This window comes from Hyla sarda, chromosome 8 (genome assembly GCF_029499605.1).
Source record: "Hyla sarda isolate aHylSar1 chromosome 8, aHylSar1.hap1, whole genome shotgun sequence".
NCBI lineage: Eukaryota > Metazoa > Chordata > Amphibia > Anura > Hylidae > Hyla > Hyla sarda.
Window position 1 is genome coordinate 177,107,056 of NC_079196.1, and position 24,515 is coordinate 177,131,570.

A 24,515-nucleotide genomic window follows, 5' to 3' on the forward strand; every position below is an offset into this window, starting at 1 on the left:
ACAGGCGCGCAGGCTGGGGCGGGAGTTTAAAAAAATAAAAAAAATTGCCAGAGCGTTGCGGTACCCGGGAAATGGCTTGACGGGAATGGGAATCACTACCTTAGAGGCATGTCTAGCAGTCAGTGATCTCTTACCAAGAGGTACACTACCCATTCTTGTGGGGGAATCCAACAGCAAGTGTTCATGCTCCCAACAGCACTACCACAGGAGAATTGAAGTATTACACAGTAATTGAAATGCTTGGGCTGTTTGTGTTCCTCACCGATAGGCTATGTCCTCTAGGACACTCTTTACACATCATTTTATGATATTTTAAGCAGTACCACAAGAGCATTGCAAGTAAAGAAGTCAGTCGTCACTCCACATCTATTACAAAAGTAGATTTTATTTGTAATTCCAGACAACCTACTAAGCTCACACAAGTGAAAACAGGCAACATAATTAAGCCCTAAATTCCCTGAAATTAATAAAAGTGTCTCTAAGGAGAAGGTCTTCAAGCTAGAATTGTCAGGAAAAAACAAACAAACATCAGTTGAAAACACTTAAATATATTCAATACAAAAATGTATCTATGAAATCTGTAAGAAGAAAGAGACCTTACAAGTTTCTATAAGATTGCATTCCGTCTCAGTAAAATTGCACATCATAAATTTATTACATTCCTACTTTATACAGCATCAAATAAAGTATTGATACATCCTTAATAATAACTAGGTTAAATGGTTTACAAAAATCGTCAGCAGTGCATCGCTATATTGCACTAAATGTAATAAGTATTTACATCTACATAACTTAGCATTCACATTCCCATATATAAATACAGCCCATACAACATGTTGTCTAATAGCTTATATTCCATCAGTAAACAAGAAAAGAACATGGGTGTAATGGTTCGCTCATACTCATGGGGGAGAATGTAACATATTGTTCGCTGCTGAAGGTGACATTTGAATGTTATCCTATGACAAGATGTCACTGGGTGTGTATATTTTTGCACAATGTATTATTGCCAGTATATCAATGCCATTCTACGAAAGCAACGGTTCACAATTTATCATGTGTATGCACTTTTATTGTACCTATGGTCATTGCTTGCAGCCATTTCCGAGTGATGCCAGTGCATAACAGCTATAACATGACTGCCTATATTGGATGACGGTAATAGAGAATTTTTAAAATGACTCTCCATTCCTCCAATGTATGTGTTACAATTACCTGATAATCTTTTTTCTCACTGGCAGCTTGAAAGGATACTCAATTACTTCAAAACAAATACCCTATTCACAGGATAGGTGATAAGGATGTGATCACATGGGATCCAACTGCTGGGACAATCTCCAGAATTAGGCCCCATGTCTCCATGTGCATGGAACAGAGTGTCAGCATGTGCTTCTTGCATTCGCTATAGGAGTGATACTCAAGTACAGCACCTCTATCTCTCCCAGTGCATGGAGTGCGTGCCGACAAGCGTCTCCATGCACATGGTGAGAGGGACCCTATCCTGGAGATTGTGTGGGTCCGATCGCTGGGACCAGACACTTATTCCCTATCCTGTGGATAGGGGATATATTTTGATTTACTGAAGTACTCCTTTAATACTCTTAGTCCTTTTGTAATGGAAATCTGCTCCAGGTGTACGGCTGAGCTTGTGATAGACTTCTGTATACACACAGTAGCCAATCTCACAAACTGCAGAAGGAGGGAGGGAGCAGCAGCTTGAACCAATCAGGAGACAGGAGGCGTGTCTCAGACTACCTCAGCCTCCCTGTAGGCATTGTAATTTAACTGTAGTCACAAATCTCAGATCTGCTCAAAACGAGACAAATGAATTGCAGCCAATACAGCAAATAAGGAAAATGAATAGCAGGTAACTATCGCCTTTAAGTACTTCCTTACATTCCCATTTAATCCCATGACTGGACAGTCACTTTAAGCATGATTAAATTATTTGACACCCATGACAACTACAATACTCATGTAACTAAAGTTTTCAAAGTGCATTTCACTATTTTGGTTTGCAGCACATATAATGTACTAAAGCTATACAGCAAGTAGCAACAACCATTAATACAGACAAAGCCGCTTTGTGGACATACATATAAGTAAACCTGTAAAAGGTTAAGGTTAGGAATATACAGAACCACTATTAAGTTAAAATAGGGATGGAATAATCCATAAAAGAAGACTTCCATTGACGCTCAATGAGTAAATTGTGCTGCATTGCAGGTGTCCAAAACATTCCCATTTGTTTTCTGTAAGCTAAAACAGGCAGCTGATAAGGAACACATGGTAAAAGATGTAAAACTGAACTATAAGGCAGAATATACTAATACACTAACGTAAGGCCTACATGGTAAAACCTATAGATTGCTCACAAGGTAAGGCCTATACTAAAAGATAAGGCCTAAGATATGTCTGTTAAGTAAGGCCTATAGTAGTCATTCCAAACTCTATTACTGTGGGGGAGGAACCCTTAAAATATCTCACCCTCCTGGGGAATCCTTACAATTACTCTAATCCATACTGTAAACGTGACAGCTCTTGCTGTCCTCCAAAGACCTTCAACCATGGCTTAAGGGTTGCGCAAACTCTCTGATCCCCAAAAAAAGGTCTACATTTATTTTTCCTTTTTTTTTTTTACTTCACAGAAAACTATTATATGTACATATCATTGACCTTATAGAAAATCAATTATGAATGTACATGGATGAAAATAAGAGAAATACAATATTTCAAACAAATTGTTAGATAAATGCAATGTGCACATATTGGAAGAAAAACTGTACAAATTTAGTGGAGTTAACATGATTAATCATTATGCTTCAAAGATTAAGTATAGTAAAAAAGAAAAAAAAAAAGATCCCATAAGCATACACCTAGTCCTAGGGTAGATATTGCAGATGTTGTTCTCGGTGGAAATTGTTGTTTTTGCTCATTGTGCTTTGTATTTTTTGCAATCACTATTAAGGTAAAAGAGATTGACTTTGACCTTACTAAGGCTTGTTTAACAACCAGTCAAAGTTGTACTGTGTATGCACCAGAGGAAGTAATGAAAAGTGTGGCAGCATTAATGGATTGCGCTGAAATAACCGTCCTTTTTTCCCCCTGTTTTAAATAATACCTTCATGAATAATTCAAGTCGATGCAATGTACAAATGATGGCACTGCTGAATATGTTTTGCAGGTTGTATGCACGCATAGCTCACATAAGGTATTGTACAGCATAAGTTGCAGGTCAAGCCATTCACAAAACACACTGTTACATCTGACATATCAAAAAAGCAGTAAAAAGCGATAAACTAGAAAGTTATTTATCCTATATAAACACTCCAGTGGGTTTACGGTGTATGATCTAGTTGCTATATTATTGTAATATCTTGTAATGCAAGATCACATAGCTAACTAATATTTCAAATCCCAAATATACATGGGGTGAGATGGATTAAATGGCAGTAGCTGTTAACTCTATGGGTTTATTGGTTAATCTAAGCACCATCGAGTGTCTTTAAAAGATGTCTCGAAAACGTTGTATTGCACTACTGCATGTAAATGGCATATAGAATATGTAAATATTATTCAGCAGGTAAAGAGAAGCCATCAAACTCCCGTCACTTTGTCTACTGGAGTCATACTAGGCTTCAACATCAACATTCGACTTAGTGCCCTTAGCTTCATCCTGGATCTCAAGAACACTTCAGCTGTCACTCCTGTGCTCGCTGTCACCAGTGACGTTAAATGATATGGCCTTTGGAAAGCGCCTATGCACTTAAGTGCAAAAAAACTATTATTACAAGCTTTTTCTTTCAGCTGTATTCTCAAACCACCAATGGCACCAGTGCCTCATGGGGAGATTTTCACCGGTTTACCATTCTTGTCATACTGATACACAAACATTTTAATACAGTGAGAATTGGCAGGCGAAATCCAAGGGCTACTGGTTATGGAGAAATTATAATTTGTATAAAACTGAACTGGTTGTTTCTGGCATTTAAAAAACGCCTTGAGTGTCCCGGCAGCCATTGTGCGAAACCTTTTACTTATAAAGCAATAGAGGAAGAAATTAATTGCAGTGTTTAGGAGTGCTAACATGTTGGCAATGTCTGTTACTATGTGCACCAGCCAACTATTGTCTATAGGAGATACATACAGATGGTAAAGTATCATAATTATTCGTGGTGCCCAAAGGATGGCAAAGATAGATGTTATTGTAAACAAAATAGCGGTGGTTTTGCCCGTGGAGTATCCTCGAAGCCGGAAATTGCTTTTCCTACGGAGCTTGTAGACAATGATGGAATTTAGAACGAAGAAAATCGAACATGGGACCAAGTAGACTGTGAAACAATGTATCCAGATAAGGATGTGATGTAGAGATGTGCTTGTGTAATCCTCGGTCCATATGTTGGGCCACCAATAGTATGGGATGCTAGTCAAAAAGCAAGTGATGTACACACTTACAATGACTTTCCTCGTACGAGCTGGAAAGGAAACAGTATGATATTTCAGAGGGTGGCAAACTGCTATATATCTATCGATGGTTAGTGGGACTGTAATCCAAATGGATGTATGTATGGAAGAAAACTCCAGGACTTCAATCACCTTGTTCAGTATTTGAGGCATCTGCTTGTTGAGGATAAAGTCCTCTAAAAGGAAGTCCACAAACACAATGAAGAATAGTACCATGATGTCTGCTGCAGCCAAGGCCAAGAGATAGTTGTAGGAGGACTTCTGTCTTCTGGCTACGAGCTGGGACAAGATGATCACCGTCAGAATGTTTGCTGTAGAGACAGAATGAGAGAAAAATGTTCTTTTAGGTCCATACAGAACTATATAATATCCAACTTACACCAGGATTAAATCCTAATCATTTCTGAAAGATATGGCCCACCAAGCCCGAAGCCTTATATCTTATCTTATTTCTTCAATAATACATGTTTGCATTAGAAATATATGATGTTTTATTTTTTTATTTTATTGTTTTGCAAAAACCTGTTCTGGGTATGTGTCTTACCCTGTACAATAAATAAAACAGAAGCATTTGCTTGTGATGAACTCAATGCCTTGATTCTATGCAGTCATATCCCAAGCTGCCAGATATATTGATTTCTATTGAAACTCTGTAAAACAGAGGTCTCCAGTCTTTTGTAGGTCATGATCCACTTTCAAATGCAATAGATGATATTGAGCCATAGTGAGTATTAAAAGGGAGAAAGCCTAGTAAAAATTTGTCAAAATAATGGGTATTTTACTCTAATATCAACTACCAGTGATATGGTTTTAACCCTATGTTCAAGATCTATTAATGTCATGGCATCACTGGTAATACTCAAGAACAAAAATATTGTTAGCTGCCAACAGCTCGGTGACCCACATGCAGGGGGCCCAATTCAAACAGTGTGGAACATCTCATAAATGGTGGCATGTCATGTCCCAAAAGGAGTAAATGGGGCTCAACATTCCACCATGTATCAGACACCACTTATTAACAGTATCCATTATTGAAACAAGCTGTTTTTTTTTATATAGTTACATGTTATGACTAATCTTTAAATATAACCTTGCAAGATCTCTTATACCTGTGGAAATGAACCAGTATCTTGGTAAAGTTGGTATGTAGGTCAGTTAGACCCATAGGAAGCTTAATAATAATAATAATAATAATAATAATAATGTGAAAGTACAGAACACACCTCCCATAGCAATATCATCGGGGTGGGGGTGGTGGCGGTGGTGGTGGTGGGGGGGGAGGATCTAGCAGTACATCTTTGGAATTGTCACTTGTTTTTGCTTCTTTTGGATAGCAGGAATGTTTGCATGTGTTGTATATTACACAAATATTCTCTATATTGAAAATATAGCTGATATATCTCGAAAGCACATACATGTAATTAATTTCCTTTAATGATTTGCTTGTTCTTTCCCTATTACAGATGAGATGCTTGCTACTTATCTTCTGACTCATTAATCATTCCTAATGGCATCTAAAAACATCTCATTAGCCAAGCTTCGTAAGTTGTATATTAGTTTTATTCAAATACTTCTTTAATTACTGACCAGCAGTCTGATGGGTTCTGCCTGTTATTAAAGGGGTACTCTGATGGAAAACATTTTTTTAACTCAACTGGTGCCAGAAAGCAATACAGATTTGTAAATTACTTCTATTTAAAATCGTAATCCTTCCAATACTTATCAGCTTCTGTATACTACAGAGGATATTGAGTTGTTCTTTTCTGTCTGACCACAGTGCTCTCTGCCGACACCTCTGTCCATGTCAGGAACTGTCCAGAACAAGAGCAAATCCCCATAGCAAATCTCTTCTGCTCTAGACAGTTCCTGACATGGACAGAGGTGTCAGCAGAGAGCACTGTGGTCAGACAGAAAAGAACTATACAACTTTGGAGCATACAGCAGCTGATAAGTACTGGAAGGATTACGATTTTTTAATAGAAGTCATTTACAAATATAAGAAGGAAAAGTGAAATGGCAAGCACACTTAAAACTCCAAGTTTATTGCAGCTTTAATGTCATTAGGAAAGAGGTGAACAAACAGTCAACATGCACGGTTGACGCGTTTCAAGTCTACAACTCTTTAACGAAACTTATAGCATAACAAAATTGTAACATATTTATAGTCAGAGGGCGGGAGGGGGAGTGGACAGTTACGGTCAACATTAGAGATGAGCGAATCAAACCGGACTAAGTCAGATTCATTCCGAATTTCATGAAAAATTCGATTCAGACCGAATTCGAACTTCCACTTGATTCGAAATAACAAATTTCTTCATTTGCGACCCCCCTGCGATGGTCCTGTATAATGTATAGATGCAAGTGGTTTTCTCCTGTGCTGGCATCTCTGCAATAGATAGGACGATCTCATCGGGTGTCAGGAGTGACACTTGCTGTGATCTGTCCTTAACTGCAGATACTACTACTCCCAACATGGAGCACACTCTGCTCCATGCTGGGAGCTGTAGTACCTGCCTTAATAGACAGATCGCAGTGGGTGTCAATTCTGACACTTGATGCAATCGTCCTGTTTAATGTATAGATGCGGCCGACCGCTCTTCTCTGGTCCCACTATAGTATGAGTATATGCCGTATATATACCTATTATTCATATTTCCGGCAGAGAGTTGTGATACTGGCCGGCCGGAGTATAGTGCAGAGATGCAAGCGCAGGAGAAAGCCGCTCCATCTCTGCAATAGAAAGGCAATTGCATCGGGTGTCAGGAGTGACACCCAGGGTGATCTGTTTATTAGTACAGGTACTACAGCTCCCATTATTCAAAAAATACATTTCTAATAAAAATTTGCCAATAATTTATTCGGATCGAATCGATTTTTTTTTTGGGGGGGGGGGGGGGGGTAATTTGGTGAATCATCAATTAACTCATCTCTAGTCAACACGTGTTGGGGTATTAACCCCCTGTGGACTTTCACTGGGCGCTCTCACACCTCTTACATGCCAATATCAACTGGGAAAACCACATCATCTGAACAAGTATAAAATAGGAAACAAATATAAAAACAATAATATCTGTTTCAGAGACAAGTATAAAACAAAAAGCAGCAATTTCCTAGTAATGAAAAAAAATAATTCAGCATGGTTTTTCCACCCTTTTAGCTGGAAACAATCAAATCCATATATCCACAGGGTCTCCTGGTCTCTAAGTGCCTTCAGCCAGTTGCCTTTTCTGATTTGCTAATGGACTCTTTCAATGGCAAAAAGACGCATGCAGGAAACGTCACCGGCATGAACTGAAAGTGACGTGATACGTTGGACACATTCACATTAAGTGATTTGGTTGCACCCCTAATATGTTCCTGGATGCGTTTTTTTTTTTACTTTTATTTTAGTAGAACAAATATATATCAAGTTGCAAGTGGAACATGTTACTTTGTATATTACAAAACAGGAATCATAATTAAGAAAATCTCAGATTTTTTAAGTTTTGTTAGAATGTGCATTGGAAAAGGACAACGTTTTTGTGGCATGTGGTATGTTGGCTGTTAAAGTAACATCAAGAAATGGAACATGATTCTTATGCCACTGGTAAGTGAAACGGAGATTGTGGACATTGTTGTTCATGGAGCTGACAAAATCCAATGCTTTGAATTCTGTACCCATCCACATGACAACAATATCGTCCACATATCTGCCAAACCACTTTATGTGGTCCAAGAATGGATTGGTTTCACTGAAAATATACTGGTTTTCGTACCAAAAAACAAATTTGCTACAGTTGGAGAGGACTTAGCCCCCATATTGGTTCCTGTTTTTTGTAAATAGAAAATATTTTCATACATAAAAAAAATATGTGACAGCACATACCGCAAAACATCCAGAATCAAACCTTGCAACTCCGAATTGTATAGTGAAAATTGGTTCATAATATCTGAGACGGCCTGTACGTGTGGAGTAAAGATGTATACAACGACTCGATGTTGCAGACTAGCCAGGACATCCAGTCATCCAGTTTTCCCAGTTGATTGTGGTATATAAGAGGCGTGAGAGCGCTCAGTGAAAGTCCACAGGGGGTTAATACCTCAACAGGTGTTGACCATCACTGTCTACTCCCCTTCCCGCCCCCTGACTATAAATATGTTACAATTGTGTTATGCTATAGGTTTCGGTAAAGAGTTGTAGACTCTAAATGCGTCAACCGTGCATGTTAACTGTTTGTTCCCCTTGTTCCTGATGATTTTAAAGCTGCAATAAACTTGGCGTTTTAAGTGTGCCGGCCGTTCCACTTTTCCTTCTTCTGCTTGTCGAGAGTTGGACTGTGCATCCTGCCCCCAGCGAGCTGACAACTTTCTTGCTGTTGAATTTACAAATATGTTTAACTTTTTTGCACCTTGGCAGTTGATTTTAAAATAATTGTTTTCCACAGGAGTACCAATTAAATACAAATCTGGATACTTTAACAAAAAAAACTACAAAAAATGTTGTCAGGGACTTCAAATGTAACATAAGAGTATACATTTTATTTATTCAAAACACAATAATCCCATTGCAATATATAAAATAGGACAATCGGAGCAAAGGAAAAAGGGTGCTCTCCTGTTAATCCAGAGCAGTGATAACAATACAGTAATAAAACAAATGAATGACAAAAGCAACGTGCAAAGCATAACCAACAAACATGATGGTACAATAGCAAACAGTTGCGAAAAGCAAGCTCTATTAGTTGAAAGTGCAAGTGCAAATAGTTACATATACAGCCATAAAGTGCCATGAATACCAACTAAGTGACAATCTGCCAGGGAACAATGGGAATGCCAGTCCCTTGATACTGAATACTTTAGTAGGTCAAACTGTACAATTTGTTAAAGGTATTTTATAAGGATATACATTGATGATGTATCCTTAGTGTAATGAGTGGGGTACTATTATTGGGACCACTTCCTCTCCACTGTTTTACCAAATGCAGTGCATATTTTATGCAAGGAGTTTGTATTTTCTCCCCATGTTTGCATAGTTTCCTCCCACACTCAAAAAACATACTGATATGTGAATTTTAATTGTGAGCCCCAATAGGGATAGGGACCAATTTGAGCATACAATGTTGTGGCATATGTCTGCCCTGTATCAATTATTATGAATAATTTCTTATTATACATATAACTATGCCTGGTATTGCAGCTCATGGGTTAAAGGCTTTTTTTCTGTCAAAACATTTTGATGGTCCGTCCTCAGGTTAGGTCAGCAATATTAGAGTGATGTGATGCCAACACCTGGCAATTCCACCAGACAGGTCTTTGCCTTTACCATGGCTCTGGCACATGCACAATGAATTGAAATAGATGAAGAATGCTCAATTCAATGTGTAGTGGCCATCCTTGGTTACTGCAACTTAGCTCCTATCAATGGGAATTTAACTAGCCCCACATGGTCACCACACAGTGTAGAGGACCATCATCTTTTAGCTCTGATTTTCTAGCAAACACCTGATCAGCAGGATGTCAGTTGTTAGCATATCTGATATTGATGACCAATAGTGATGGGCACGAATATTCGCAATGCGAATATTTATTGCAAATATCGCATATTCGCAAATTCGCGAATATTGTGAATATAGCATTTTTTTCACAGTACACATCACAGTGATCATCCCTCCCTGCTTCCGGATTGTGGTGTAAACAAGGCTCCAATGCTAGTTACTGTGTCAGACTTGTGGGCGCCCGAAAATTCGCATATGCCCATATTGATCCCTCCCTTCTTTTAGCTCTTTTATCACGCGATATTGCGCATGCGCATGCAAATGTTATGGTGAATGAGCATGCACATGCAAATTTTATGGCGCATAGTAAAAAAAACTCAACAACTATGCGCATTTTGCGAATATATGAGGAATATTCGTCCATATATTTGCGAAATATTGCGAATTCGAATAAGGCCTATGCTGCTCAACACTAATGACCAATCCTGAGATTGATCATCATAATGTGGTAGCTGGAAAACCCCTTTAAAGGGGTAATCTGCTCCTAGACATCGTATCCTATATCTAAAGCAAACTTGCTCTGTGCGTAATGACGGGCAATACAGGGGTTGCATTGTGATGTCACAGCTCCGCCCCCGTGATGTCATGGCTCTCTCCCTTAATGCAAGTCTATGGGAGGGGGCAGGACAGCCACCAGGCCCCCTCCCATAGACTTGTTTTGAGGTGGCGGAACATGACATCCCGATGCTCCGGCCCCTGTATCACCCGTCATTATGCACAGAACGAGGGGTGCAGCAGCCAAGATCGCTTCATAAGATGTCTAGGGGCGGAGTACCCCTTTAAGCTTAGGATGAGTTGCCAAATTAGGTGTAGTCAAATTTAAAGCAGTTGAAATAACATTTTGGACCAAAAACTAGGAGTCAGCGAGAACCACAGTAGTGGTGTAACTCATTGAAAAACTTCTTGGACAATTCCTGCTGCAAACTGAAGATCATACTTCCTCCACCAGTTACAATGGTGACCTATATTAAGGATTGTCCATCAAATGTAGATTCCTGCATGACCCATTAAATACAAATATTTAACTAGATACCTAAATATTTGCAATGGGCTGCAATGCTTAACTGAGCACTCTCCATGTTTATTTGTGATTTTTACCGCACTGCTCAGTGAGGGGCATGAGTGGGGTGCAGATCGACAGAAACCACATAGACTTTATATGGGCTTTTCATCAATCTTTTCCCAAATCTTATCGCTCAGACAGCAGAGCTGAGCGGTTACAATCAGAAATGATCAAGCACAACACTCTGAGCAATGCTAACCATTCATTTAAGGAAAGGGTCTCTGCACCCAAACCCTACCAATCAAAACTTCTGACATGTTACTATGACATTTTTTTAAAGAGACAAGTACTCTTTAAATAGACCATGCCTTAAATAGACCATGCCCTGATATAATGCCAAGCCAATGCATTTCAAGTAGTTCAGAAACTATAGACACCCAACCAAACCCCATAATAACTTAAACTCCAGACTCTAAAACAAATGCAAACCATAAAATAAATAAATACTTTCTGATCCTCTTAATATACAGACCCAAATATATTACAGACTCCAGATCAGACCCAACTTTAAAACAGACCCGGCCAGACCCCAGAAACTACAAAAAAGGTAATAAAATCTACATTCATTCCCCATATTTATCTTTTATGGACCGTCTATTAGCCATAACATGATTGACTTGGAATGTTGACTATGAACATTTGCTGCCTGCCGTGATTCTCCTACCTGTTCCAGACTTTGCTACTCTTTGCCTGCTCACAATGTAGACCAAGACCTGCCCTTTATTTTACAGGGTATTTTTAGAATGCTGACCCAAATCCCATTAAGTACATCCTTATTAGAAATGGCTTGAGGCATCAAAATAGCTATAGGGGAATGCAGAGGTGACAGATAAACAAAGGTCTAGATTTTCCTTACACAGCACAGCAATACTATATATACTATGTCAAACAAAGGATAATGTGAAAAATGTTTACAGCCTTGTTTGCCAATTGTTATGATCTATGACAAAAAATATTAAAATGAAACTAAGTATTATTATTATTATTAATAATAATAATAACAACAATAACAACACCAACCATAATAAATAATAATAGAATACTAAGTAAATGTGAACTCTTAAGTTGTCCTCAGGATAAGCAGCTAAATCTTAAAATGAGACACATATTCTGAGACATTTCTTTCTTTTATTTCTTCCTCCTCCACTTACTGCCCTTGGAATTTGAAATATTGAAGTCACACAATGCAAAAAATGAAGAAAATACCAGATGAAGAATAATTATTTGAGCTTGTGATGATTTATTGATCATTGTTCGGTATTTCCTCAAAGTAGTTGATAGTTGACCCTGAATATAAGCCTAGAAGAGAACCTCACCAAATTAAAATGTCAGAGAGGCCCAGCTGACAAGTTAAGTGGATTGCTGCCTTTGCTTATGTCGGCTTCGGTTCAACCTTTTAAATCTAATGCCTCTCTTGAACAAGATCCAGTGTTCCTTTCCAAGTCTGTACTTACAGCATATTAACATCAGTGAAGGGCTATGGCTCGCGTTCGCTTTTAACTTAAGCCGGAAAATAAATATATATTCAAAATTTTGTGGGGCAAGTGCGAGTGAATGAGGCAAAGGGTAAAATAATATGCCATAAGCTTTGTATAACTAGTATTCAGAGTCATTACCAATACAGAAATAAGAAATGTGGTCTAAACTGAACAGATGAAAAGGTACTCTGAACTCTGGATAATATGACTATTGCTGATACTCTGTTTATATTATCCCCTTAAAGACACTAGTTTTATTTTTGCGTTTTCGTTTTGCGTTTTTGTTTTTCGCCTTCTAAAATCCATAACTTATATTTCTATTCACTGACCCATATGATGGCTTGTTCTTTGTAATGACATCACTCATTTTACCCTAAAATGTATGGTAAACCCAAAAAATTATTTTTTGTGTAAGGAAATTTAAACGGAAATCACAATTTAGCAAATTAGGGGGGGGGGGGTTGTTTTCACACTGTACACTTTACGCTAAAAATGACATGTTTTCTTTATTCTCTGGGTCAATGCGATTAAAATGGTAGCCATAGTTACATACTTTTCTATTATTGCACTGATTTAAAAAAAATCTCAAACTTCCTTTTACAATATCAGTAAGTTCAAATTTGGCCACCACTAAAATTATGCTTTTTGCACTGTGATCTGAAGTTTTTTTTTAGTACCTCTTTAGTGTATATGTGACTTTTTGATTGTTTTTTATTAATTTTTTTGCAATGTGATGTGACCAAAACGCTTTTGGACTTTTTTTTTTACGTTTACGCTGTTCACGTAAGAGATCAGCAACATTATATTTTTATATTTGAGACATTTATGCACACGGCAATACTAAATATGTTTATTATTTATCCTTTTTTATTCAAATGGGGAAAAGGGGTTATTAAAATATTTATTGGAGGAGGGTTTTTTTCCCCTTATTTTTAAACCTTTTTACACATTTATTTTACACTTTTTTAGTGTAAATAGTTAGGGACTATTTATAGCAATCAACAGATTGCTTATACTGTTCAGTGCATGAAGCACAGCTCCTCTGCTTGTTTCATAACCACGCCGTAAGTGTATAGCACTGTGTGCAAAGTAACGGCGTATTTACAGCGCATGTCCTTAAGAGGTTAAAGTAAAGTCATAAATATATAAAAATAAATAAACAAACGAACAAATACATAAATAGCTAAATACATATGGTACATAAATAAAAATTTGTATTATTATTATTATTTTTTGTTTTGTTTTTTCTTCTTAGAGCATCCTTTTAACCTGTTCAGGATGTCGGGCGTATGCATAAGCCCTGCATCCCGAGTCCTTAAGGACGTGGGGCGTATGCATACACCCGTGGGAATTCCGATCCCCGCTGCTAGCCGGTTGGAGACCGGACTGGAATGCCTGCTGAAATCAGGCATCCCGGCACATCGCCCAGGGGGGTCCTGAGACCCCCCCCCCATCATCCCCGATCATCCTGAGGGCTAGCAGTGCTGCGATCTCCTCCTATCCCCTGCCATCGGTCAGGACTGATTCTGACCAATGGCAGAGCAGGACAGTGGGTTGCCATGGCAATCCCCGTTCTGCCCACCCCTGGATGTCGAGGGGAACATGGACAGAAGATGGAGGCCGGTACCTGCAGGAGAAGATGCCTGGGGATCTCCGATCTTCGCTGGAGACTGCTGGATCCTGGCTCAGGTAGGGAAACTACGGTGGGGTGGGGGGGGAGATTGAAAGTGAAAGTATAGTGATCTTTACTGTGGCAACCACTAGGAAGGTCAAACTGCAACTCCCAGCATGCCCAGACAGCCAAAGGCTGTCTGGGCATGCTGGGAGTTGTAGTTTTGCAACATCTGGAGGGTCACAGTTTGGAGAACACTGTTACAGTGGTGCCCAAACGGTAGCCCTCCAGATGTTACCAAACTACAACTCTCAGCATGCCTGGACTGCACAGGCATGCTGGGAGTTATAGTTCTGTAACATCTGTCCCTTCAGATTTAGCAATTTTCATGAAATTTTTGAAAATTGCTGCTCTACTTTGAAGCCCTTTAATTAAAAAAAAAAAAGCAAAAATATGTCCATTGTATGATGCCAACATAAAGTGGACATATTGTATTTGTGAATTAAAAAAAATGTTTTGGGAATATCCATTTTCCTTACAAGTAGAGAGCTTCAAAATTAGAAAAATGCTAAATTTTCTAAATTTTCATGAAATTTGGGGATTTTTCACCAAAAAATGATGCAAGTAATGCTGAAAATTTAACACCAAAATAAAGTAGAATGTGTCACGAAAAAACAATCTCAGAATCAGAATATTCAGTAAAAGCGTTTTCGCGTTATTAATTCATAAATTGACGGTGGTCAGAATTGCGAAAAAGGGCTCAGTCCTTAAGGTGAAAAAGGGCTGCGTCCTTAAGGGGTTAATATAATAGATTATTTACATTTTTTTTTTTTTTTTTTTGAATTGCTTAACAACTTCTTGCTTTCCTTGCTGGAACCAGGACTCTATTCTGAAACTCCTATTTCCTGAACATAATAATAAATGACCAATCTTTAAAATGCATGGATGGGATGAGTCTTTTTAATCTCTTTTTTTTCTAGCTTGGAACCACCTCTTATGTGCATATGGAAAGTGATTTCCATTTATCCAAAACTTTTTTTTAACTTAACATATTTAAGCATACCTGTTATATCACAGAAAAAATAAATAATACCTATATATGTTACTCACAGGTCATGCAGATTCTGTATGTTTTTTTTAAGTGTTTAATTTCTGTATTTGGCTCACAAACCCTTCTGTTCTGCTGCTCACTCATTCTAACATCCACTGATCAGGAAGGGGCATGTCCGAGGCATGCACTTAGCCCGCCTTCACTCACCATGCATTCACTTCCTCCCTGAGTCTGCTGTGATGTGCTGCATCTCTCCATCCAATAACTGCAGGCTGCTCTGTAACCCCTCTTCTCTGTTTTCAGACAGGAGTCTGATAGAGAGGACAGCAGGGAGCACAGTAGAGTGCTAGTCCTGCCCTCACTTCTTGGACTGTTTACTATTGTAAACCCGACATGTTTTGTTGGGCTGTGCGCCAGATTCTGGCGCATTGCACCAGAATATGCACCAGGATTTGCTCCATAATTGAAAAAAACCTGACTAATCCGACATTTTACTGAGAAGACCCGAAAAAGGGGCATGGTTATCGGGAAAAGTGGATGTGGTCGATGAAAAGGGGTATGTCCCCCAACTTTTCACAAAACCCCAACATATTTACTAAGGTTTCCACAGAAAATGTGGTGATTTCCTCAGAAAATGTGGTGGATTTTACACAGATCAGAGCATGTGTAAAAAAAAAGCAAAACATAGTGAAAAGTGCAAAATGTAGGGAAACCTTATAAAAGGGGTACTCCAGAGTGAAACAATTTAACTTTCTGGTGCCAGAAAGTTAAACAGATTTGTAAATTACCATAGCAAAAGTATACCCATAGCAAAAGTATCCTGTTCTGGACTGTTCCTGATAAACTGGACAGCGGGAGAAAAGTGACCTTTTTCTAGGCGCTCGGAAGTCCAAGAGATGTAACAACCAAGTCATGGAAGTGAATAGAAGTTCAAATTTTATTAGTGAATAACAACAATGCGTTTCGGGGTTAGCATACCCCTTCTTCAGATTGGTCACTAATCTGTCAATCTGAAGAAGGGGTATGCTAACCTGAAACGCGTTGTTGTTATTCACTAATAAAATTTGAACTTCTATTCACTTCCATGACTTGGTTGTGACATCTCTTAGACTTCCGAGCGCCTGGAAAAAGGTCACTTTTCTCCCGCTGTCCAGTTCACTCACAGGATTTCCTTTGGATCCATCCTGAGACCTGTGGGCCTGCATGGACTCCCACATCACCACCTCAGGTTGAGGTTACATACGTATTTAATATACGCTCCAGGTGAGCGGCTACCCACTAGACCCCCCCACCTGTCCCCACTTTTTGTGGGGTGCTACTTGCTTCCTAGGGTAATGCACTAGGCGCCTCCTTGGGCCTTTCCTTTTTCTCTTTCTCTACAAGTTCCTGATAAAGACAGATGTGTCAGCAGAGAGCACTGCGGTCAAATTGAAAAGAATTCCAGAAATAAATTCAACTTCCTGTGGAGCATACATCAGCTGATAAGTACTGGAAGGATAAAGATTTTTAAAAAGAAGTAATTTACAAATCTCTTTAACTTTCTGGCACCAGATGATTTTAAGACATTTGTTTTCAAGTGGAGTACCCATTTAAATATGCTGGAAAAAAAAGTAGGGAATTAAAACCCACAAAAAAACTACACTCCACTATTAGTAAGTCAGGGCCATTGTCCCTGTCTGTGCTTCAGCTGGGGCAAAGATGATTCTGCAGCTTGACAAGACCATGTTCTGGATGACACGTGGACCCCTAGTGTTCTTTTTTTATAAGCCATGATTTTTATAATAAGGAGATAACATTTTTTTTAAAACTATATTAGAAATGTTTTGCCAAGATGTACAACTTATAAAACATTTTGGATTCTGACAGTGCTTATGTGGTGTCCCAGTACGGGATATGGTCCTTCTGTCCCGTCGGGTTGAGTCCCTGGCTGTCGGCGGGGCTCTCCTGCAGTATATTCCCCTGTGCACATAGGTTTTACATGAAGAGTAAAGGACCTTTTTTGTTTGTCACATGATTATATAGAGAACCCAGTGACCAGGTGACCTCCCAAGTAACCTATGGGCTCCTTGCACAGCCCCCTATAAAAGATGGGGAGGAGCTGAAATCGCTCTCTTTGCTCTTTCATCTCTCTTGTTCCTGAGGTCCAGTGCAGTCAAGCCATCTTACAGAGTGTGTCCGGAGCATTGGAGGCCTCAAGCCTAAAGTCTGCAACCACTTGTCAAATGCAAGTTAGCTAAAGTCATATAACTGTCCGTCATCAAGTCAGTCAAGTCAAGTCTACTGTCTAGTCACCGTGGCCAGCATTATAGTCAGTCTACCTACTGCAAGTCCCAGCAAGCCTGCAAGGTCTCTCTGTGTCACTGGCCACCTCTCTAGGATACTGGGTGAACTGTATAGACTGTACCACCTGTCTAACCTCACTAAAAGCTACCCTTAACCTGGCCTTGGACTCTTTACTGCCTCTGCCTGACCTAGGACTAGTGGTACTACCTTCAGGTGGTTGTATAGGAAAACCCAACCCTGGTGTCACGAACACGAAGGGGTTAATACCATATACCCCTGGGCAACACCATCTGCCCCTTACACTTTATACCCTGTTGCTCACCACACTTATTTAACTAGCATGTAGTATTTTTACAGCACATAGACATCTAGATTTCATTGTGGTGGTAAAATCTTTCTCTTTTTTTTTTTTATAAAGAGCATTAATCCCTTAACGGCACAGGACGTAAATGTACGTCCTGGTGCGGTGGTACGCACCAGGACGTACATTTACGTGACTGCGAGCATTGGAGCGATAATTACCCACCGGTAATGGCCGACATCCGTGATCATGCAGATGTCTGCCATTAACCCCTCAGATGCTGTGATCAATACAGATCCGTTCATCCAGAATGGCAGACGGAGGTCCCCTCACTTGCCTCCGCTGCCTTCCACAGGTCTTCTGCTCTGGGCTGAGATCAGGCAGACCAGAGAAGAAGATCAACGATAACACTGATCAGTGCTATGCCCTATTCATAGCACTGAACAGTATTAGCAATCAAATGATTGCTATAAATAGTCCTCTATGGGGACTATTAAAGTGTAAAAATAAAAGTAAAAAAAGTTAAAAATAAAAGTAAAAAAAATGTGAAAAATCCCCTCCCTCATTAAAAATTTAAATTGTCTGTTTTTCCCCTTTTTACCCCCCAAAAAGTGTAATTTTTTTTTAAATAAACATATTTGGTATTTCCACATGCGTAAATATCAGAACTATTAAAATATAATGTTAATTATCCTGTACGGTGAACGGTGTGAGCAAAAAAAAATCCAAAAGTGCTGCTTTTTTTTATAACATTTTATTCCAAATAAAATTGATAAAAAATTTATTAAAAGTTTTATATATGCAAATGTGGTATAAAAAAATTACAGATCCCGGCGCAAAAAATTAGCCCTCATACCGCCGCTTATATGGAAAAATGAAAAAGTTATAGGTCAGCAAAATAGAGGGATTTTAAAAGCACTAAGTTGGTTAAAAAGTTTGCGATTTTTTTTAAAGCGGTATTATAATAGAAAAGTATGTAAGCATGGGTATCATTTTAATCGTTTTGACCCACAAAATAAAGAAAACAGGTCTATGTTACCATAAAGTGTGCAGCATGAAAACAAAACCTTCCAAAATTTGCAAAATTGCGGTTCTCTTATCAATTTCTCCACACAAAGAGTTTTTTTTTTGTGCCATATAGAGTCCTGAAGGCCCAAATGGGCTGAGTCCTTAACGGGTTAAAGGGGTACTCCACTGGAAAACATTTTTTTAATCAACTGGTGCCATAAAGTTAAACAGATTTGTAAATTACTTCTATTTAAAAATCCTAACCCTTCCAGTACTTATCAGCTGCTGTATGTTCCAGAGGAAGTTCTTTTCTTTTTGAATTTCCTTTGTGTCTGACCACAGTGATCTCTGCTGACACCTCTGTCCATCTTAGGAACTGTCCAGAGTAGGAGCAAATCCCCATAGCAAACCTCTCCTGCTCCGGACAGTTCCTAAGATGGACAGAGGTGTCAGCAGAGAGCACTGTGATCAGACAGAAAGGAAATTCTAAAAGAAAAGAACTTCCTCTGGAACATACAGCAGCTGATAAGTACTGTAAGGATAAAGATTTTTAAATAGAAGTAATTTACAAATATGTTTAATTTTCTGGCACCAGTTGATTTAAAAAAAATGTGTTTTCAAGCGGAGTACCCCTTTAAAGTACGTTCCAAAGAATTGTAAGAACTTCAGCTATGCCCTTTTTATTGTACATGCTCGAGAAAATGAAAGATTCCAAGCCAACAGATTTTTTTTCTATATGCTTGTGAAAGCTGCCATTTCTCTTTGAAAGGACTTAAAGGGGTACTCCGGTGAAAAACTTTTTTTTTTTTTAAATCAACTGGTGCCAGAAAGTTAAACAGATTTGTAAATTACTTCTATTAAAAAATCTTCATCATTCCTGTACTTATTAGCTGCTGAATACTACAGTGGAAATTATTTTCCGTTTGAAACACAGAGCTCTCTGCTGACATCACGAGCACAGTGCTCTCTGCTGACATCTCTGTTCATTTTTAGGAACTGTCCAGGGTAAAAGGAAATCCCCATAGAAACATATGCTGTTCTGGACAGTTCATAAAATGTTTAAAAAAAACTTATATAACCAAGAGAATTATATAACCAGTCCTCAAAGGGTAGTTGGAAAAAAGCAGATAATATAGCAGAGAATAGAAACTAGGTAGACAGAAATATCAAATCATAAAAAATATGAATAAATATTAATGATATTGCTAAAATGTACCTTGATAAAAAGTATAAATAATGAATATTAATAATAATTGATGGATAATAATAAATACCTGCAAAAAGAAACTTGAATAATCATATATATTTATTAGTAAAATTAATAGAAAAACACCCGGACAGGGCCCTTGCCCAGGTGTTTGGTAAAAATATGTTAATTAAAAATGTGTAGATTGTGATAAAAAAGTTTGCCAACCATCTCATGTAAAATAATTAATAATGTTCATAAAAGTCCTTATAGAAAAATATGTTTATCAGCCAATGTCAAAAGTCAGTACAGTAGTTGTGGTTTAATTCACCAACTACAGTGATTAGAGCTGTCCATCAATTAGAATCTATGCGCTGATAGTAGCAGCAAAGTAGAGACAAGGTATCTAAAATATATGATTGATGGGCTCGAGTGCTTTCAGGTGCGATACAGTTGTAACATTTGCTTCAGTAGGAGCGTGCCGGTAATTACAGATAGTTACAATGTTAAGGACAGTACCTTGTAGAAGACTTCCCCGTGTTCTCCGGCAGCTGATGTCTCCAGGAGCGGCAAGCTCCGGTGACTGTGCAGATCTGCGCCCGCACGGACTAATGTGAAGGTGACCACCAACCTGGCATAGGTGCAGGGGGCTCCTCTGATACAGCGACGGGTAGGTACACTGGTCCAAATTGATGTGATTTTGCCCTCTGCAATGTAGGAAGCCGGCTTATAATATCGGAAGAGAAATTGAAGTCCTCGCACTGAGCACAGTTCGTCCGGTCTGTGGAGCGGCAATTAGGCTTGTAGATTGGCGTCCTCGTGGTGTGAATAGTGCGTTATTCAATAGTGGTCTGGACGAACTGTGCTCAGTGCGAGGACTTCAATTTCTCTTCCGATATTATAAGCCGGCTTCCTACATTGCAGAGGGCAAAATCACATCAATTTGGACCAGTGTACCTACCCGTCGCTGTATCAGAGGAGCCCCCTGCACCTATGCCAGGTTGGTGGTCACCTTCACATTAGTCCGTGCGGGCGCAGATCTGCACAGTCACCGGAGCTTGCCGCTCCTGGAGACATCAGCTGCCGGAGAACACGGGGAAGTCTTCTACAAGGTACCGTCCTTAACATTGTAACTATCTGTAATTACCGGCACGCTCCTACTGAAGCAAATGTTACAACTGTATCGCACTTGAAAGCACTCGAGCCCATCAATCATAATTGATGGACAGCTCTAATCACTGTAGTTGGTCAATTAAACCACAACTACTGTACTGACTTTTGACATTGGCTGATAATCATATTTTTCTATAAGGACTTTTATGAACATTATTAATTATTTTACATGAGATGGTTGGCAAACTTTTTTTTTATCACAATCTACACATTTTTAATTAACATATTTTCACCAAACACCTGGGCAAGGGCCCTGCCCGTATGTTTTTCTATTAATTTTACTAATAAATGTATATGATTATTCAAGTTTCTTTTTGCAGGTATTTATTATTATCCTTCAATTATTATTAATATTCATTATTTATTCTTTTTATCAAGGTACATTTTAGCAATATCATTAATATTTATTCATATTTTTTATAATTTGATATTTCTTTCTACCTATTTTCTATTCTCTGCTATATTATCTGCTTTTTTCATATAATTCTCTTGGTTATATAAGTTTTTTTTTAGATTTCTAGTCTAGGGGTTATTAGACCATACCGGTTAACCTCAGGTTAGAATATTGATTGAGCTGCACCACCTCCAATATACAGTTCATAAAATGGACAGAGGTGTCAGCAGAGAGCACTGTGCTCGTGATGTCAGCAGACAGCTCTGGGTTTCAAAAAGAAAAGAATTTCCGCTGTGGTATTCAGCAGCTAATATGTACAGGAAGGATTAAGATTTTTTAATAGAAGTAATTTTCAAATCTGTTTAAATTTCTGGCACCAGTTGATAAAAAAAAAAAAAAAAAAGTTTTCACCGGAATAAGCCTTTAAATGGCCCATTTAGAATGTAGTCACATGCTTGTAGCAGCCAGACATTCTCAGTACTCAGAAGAAGCAACGGGAGATCATAGTCAAGAATGACTCAGTTGACTTAGGGGTCCATCTACTAATGTTTTCCAGGAGAAAAAAAAACAAAGACTAAAAACCAAAATCATTGCATAAAGCTGCAGCAAGTGCATGTAATGAAAGGAATCCAACTGAAATAAATTGTAGTTTTTTTTCCCCTTGTAAGACCTTCGCGTACAACCAGGCAAATATTGCCCCAGGAGACTAATAAATGTCATGGTGTGTTAAACAAACACTCTGTATGAAGCATGCATTAAGGAACAAAACATTGAATGTATACGCGGAGGCATTTGAGCCTGCTGGTTACATTTACGCCAGTGTGGGGGTTTTTCTGCTAAATAGTTATATCACTTTCCCGTTTGACATATCGTGTCATAACAGCGCGTTGTACTCCTCTGGCATTAATTACATGCTTATGCTGTGTGAAGGTGTTTTCCTACTTATGATTAAGAGTCAATGTGATGATTCACTGATAGGAGTGATCCCGACTGCCTCCAGAAATACTCTGCTTGTAGAATGACATACAGTGAATGACCGGGGGACAAATAACAAGTGTCATAAAGCAGCGTTGGTGGACACAGAGGATTAAAGTCACTGTTCAGAAATGCCAGTGCAATAATATTTCTCAGGAAGGTAATGTCGTCAGTGCTACCTGATACAGTAGATTGCACACACACACAACAAAGCCTCCGCAATAACAGCTATGTTCTAAAGCAGTGGTCTCCAACCTGCGGACTTCCAGATGTTGCAAAACTACAACTCCCAGCATGCCCGGACAGCCATGCTGGGAGTTCTAGTTTTGCAAGAGCTGGAGGTCCGCAGGTTTGAGACCACTGCTGTACGCTGTATCCCCTATGCCCAGGCTGCAAAAGGCAAACAAAATAAACTTTAACCCCTTAAGGACTCAGGGTTTTTCCGTTTTTGCACTTTTGTTTTTTCCTCCTCACCTTTTAAAAATCCTAACCCTTTCAATTTTCCACCTAAAAATCCATATTATGGCTTATTTTTTGCGCCACCAATTCTACTTTGCAGTGACATTAGTCATTTACCCAAAAATTCACGACGAAACGGGAAAAAAAAATCATTGTGCGACAAAATCGAAGAAAAAACTAAATTTTTTAACTTTTGGGGGCTTCCGTTTCTACGCAGTGCATATTTCGGTAAAAATGACACCTTATCTTTATTCTGTAGGTCCATATGGTTAAAATGATACCCTACTTATATAGGTTTGATTTTGTCGTACTTCTGGAAAAAATCATAACTACATGCAGGAAAATTTATACGTTTAAAAATGTCATCTTCTGACCCCTATAACTTTTTTATTTTTCCCCATACAGGGCGGTATGGGGACTCATTTTTTGTGCCGTGATCTGAAGTTTTTATCGATATGATGTTTGTTTTGATTGGACTTTTTGATCACTTTTTATTCATTTTTTCATTATATAAAAAGTGACCAAAATACGCTTTTTTGGACTTCGGAATTTTTTTGCGCGCACGCCATTGACCATGCGGTTTAATTAACAATATATTTTTATAGTTCGGACATTTACACACGCGGCGATACCACATATGTTTATTTTTATTTTTATTTACACTGTTTTTTTTTTTTTTTTATGGGAAAAGGGGGGTGATTCAAACTCTTATTAGGGAAGGGGTTAAATGACCTTTATTAACACTTTTTTTTTATATTTTTTTTGCAGTGTTATAGGTCCCAAAGGGACCTATAACACTGCACACACTGATCTCTCATGCTGATCACTGGCGTGTATTAACACGCCTGTGATCAGTGTTATCGGCACTTGACTGTTCCTGTCTGGATCTCAGGCACGGAGCAGTCATTCGTCGATCGGACACCGAGGAGGCAGGTAAGGGCCCTCCCGGTGTCCTGCAAGCTGTTCAGGATGCTGTGATTTCACCGCGGCGGTCCCGAACAGCCCGACTGACTAGCCGGGATACTTTCACTTTCGCTGCGTCCTGCGTCGTTAAAGGGGTTATCCAGGAAAAAAACTTTTTTATATATATATATATATATATATATATCAACTGGCTCCATAAAGTTAAACAGATTTGTAAATTACTTCTATTAAAAAATCTTAATCCTTTCAGTACTTATGAGCTTCTGAAGTTAAGGTTGTTCTTTTCTGTCTACGTGCTCTCTGATGACACGTGTCTCGGGAACCGCCCAGTTTAGAAGAGGTTTGCTATGGGGATTTGCTTCTAAACTGGGAGTTTCCCGAGACATGTGTCATCAGAGATCACTTAGACAGAAAAGAACAACCTTAACTTCAGAAGCTCATAAGTACTGAAAGGATTAAGATTTTTTAATAGAAGTAATTTACAAATCTGTTTAACTTTCTGGAGCCAGTTGATATGTAAAAAAAAAGTTTTTTCCTGGATAACCCCTTTAACTTACCTATGGCTGTCCTGGCATGATTGGGAGTTGTAGTTTTGCAACAGCTGGAGATC

The 24,515-nt window shown here is 38.7% G+C and overlaps 1 protein-coding gene across 1 annotated transcript in view; it reads right to left on the reverse strand.

Annotated features, from left to right (window-relative positions):
* Positions 1 to 372: 372 nt before the first annotated feature.
* Positions 373 to 24,515, reverse strand: part of GPR139 (G protein-coupled receptor 139) — a 111,886-nt gene continuing 87,743 nt past the window's right edge. Inside the window, exon 2 of the mRNA XM_056535404.1 lies at positions 373 to 4,775. Coding sequence (XP_056391379.1) covers positions 3,841 to 4,775 — 935 coding nt within the window. The 3' untranslated portion in view covers positions 373 to 3,840. The remainder of the gene's footprint in view (positions 4,776 to 24,515) is intronic.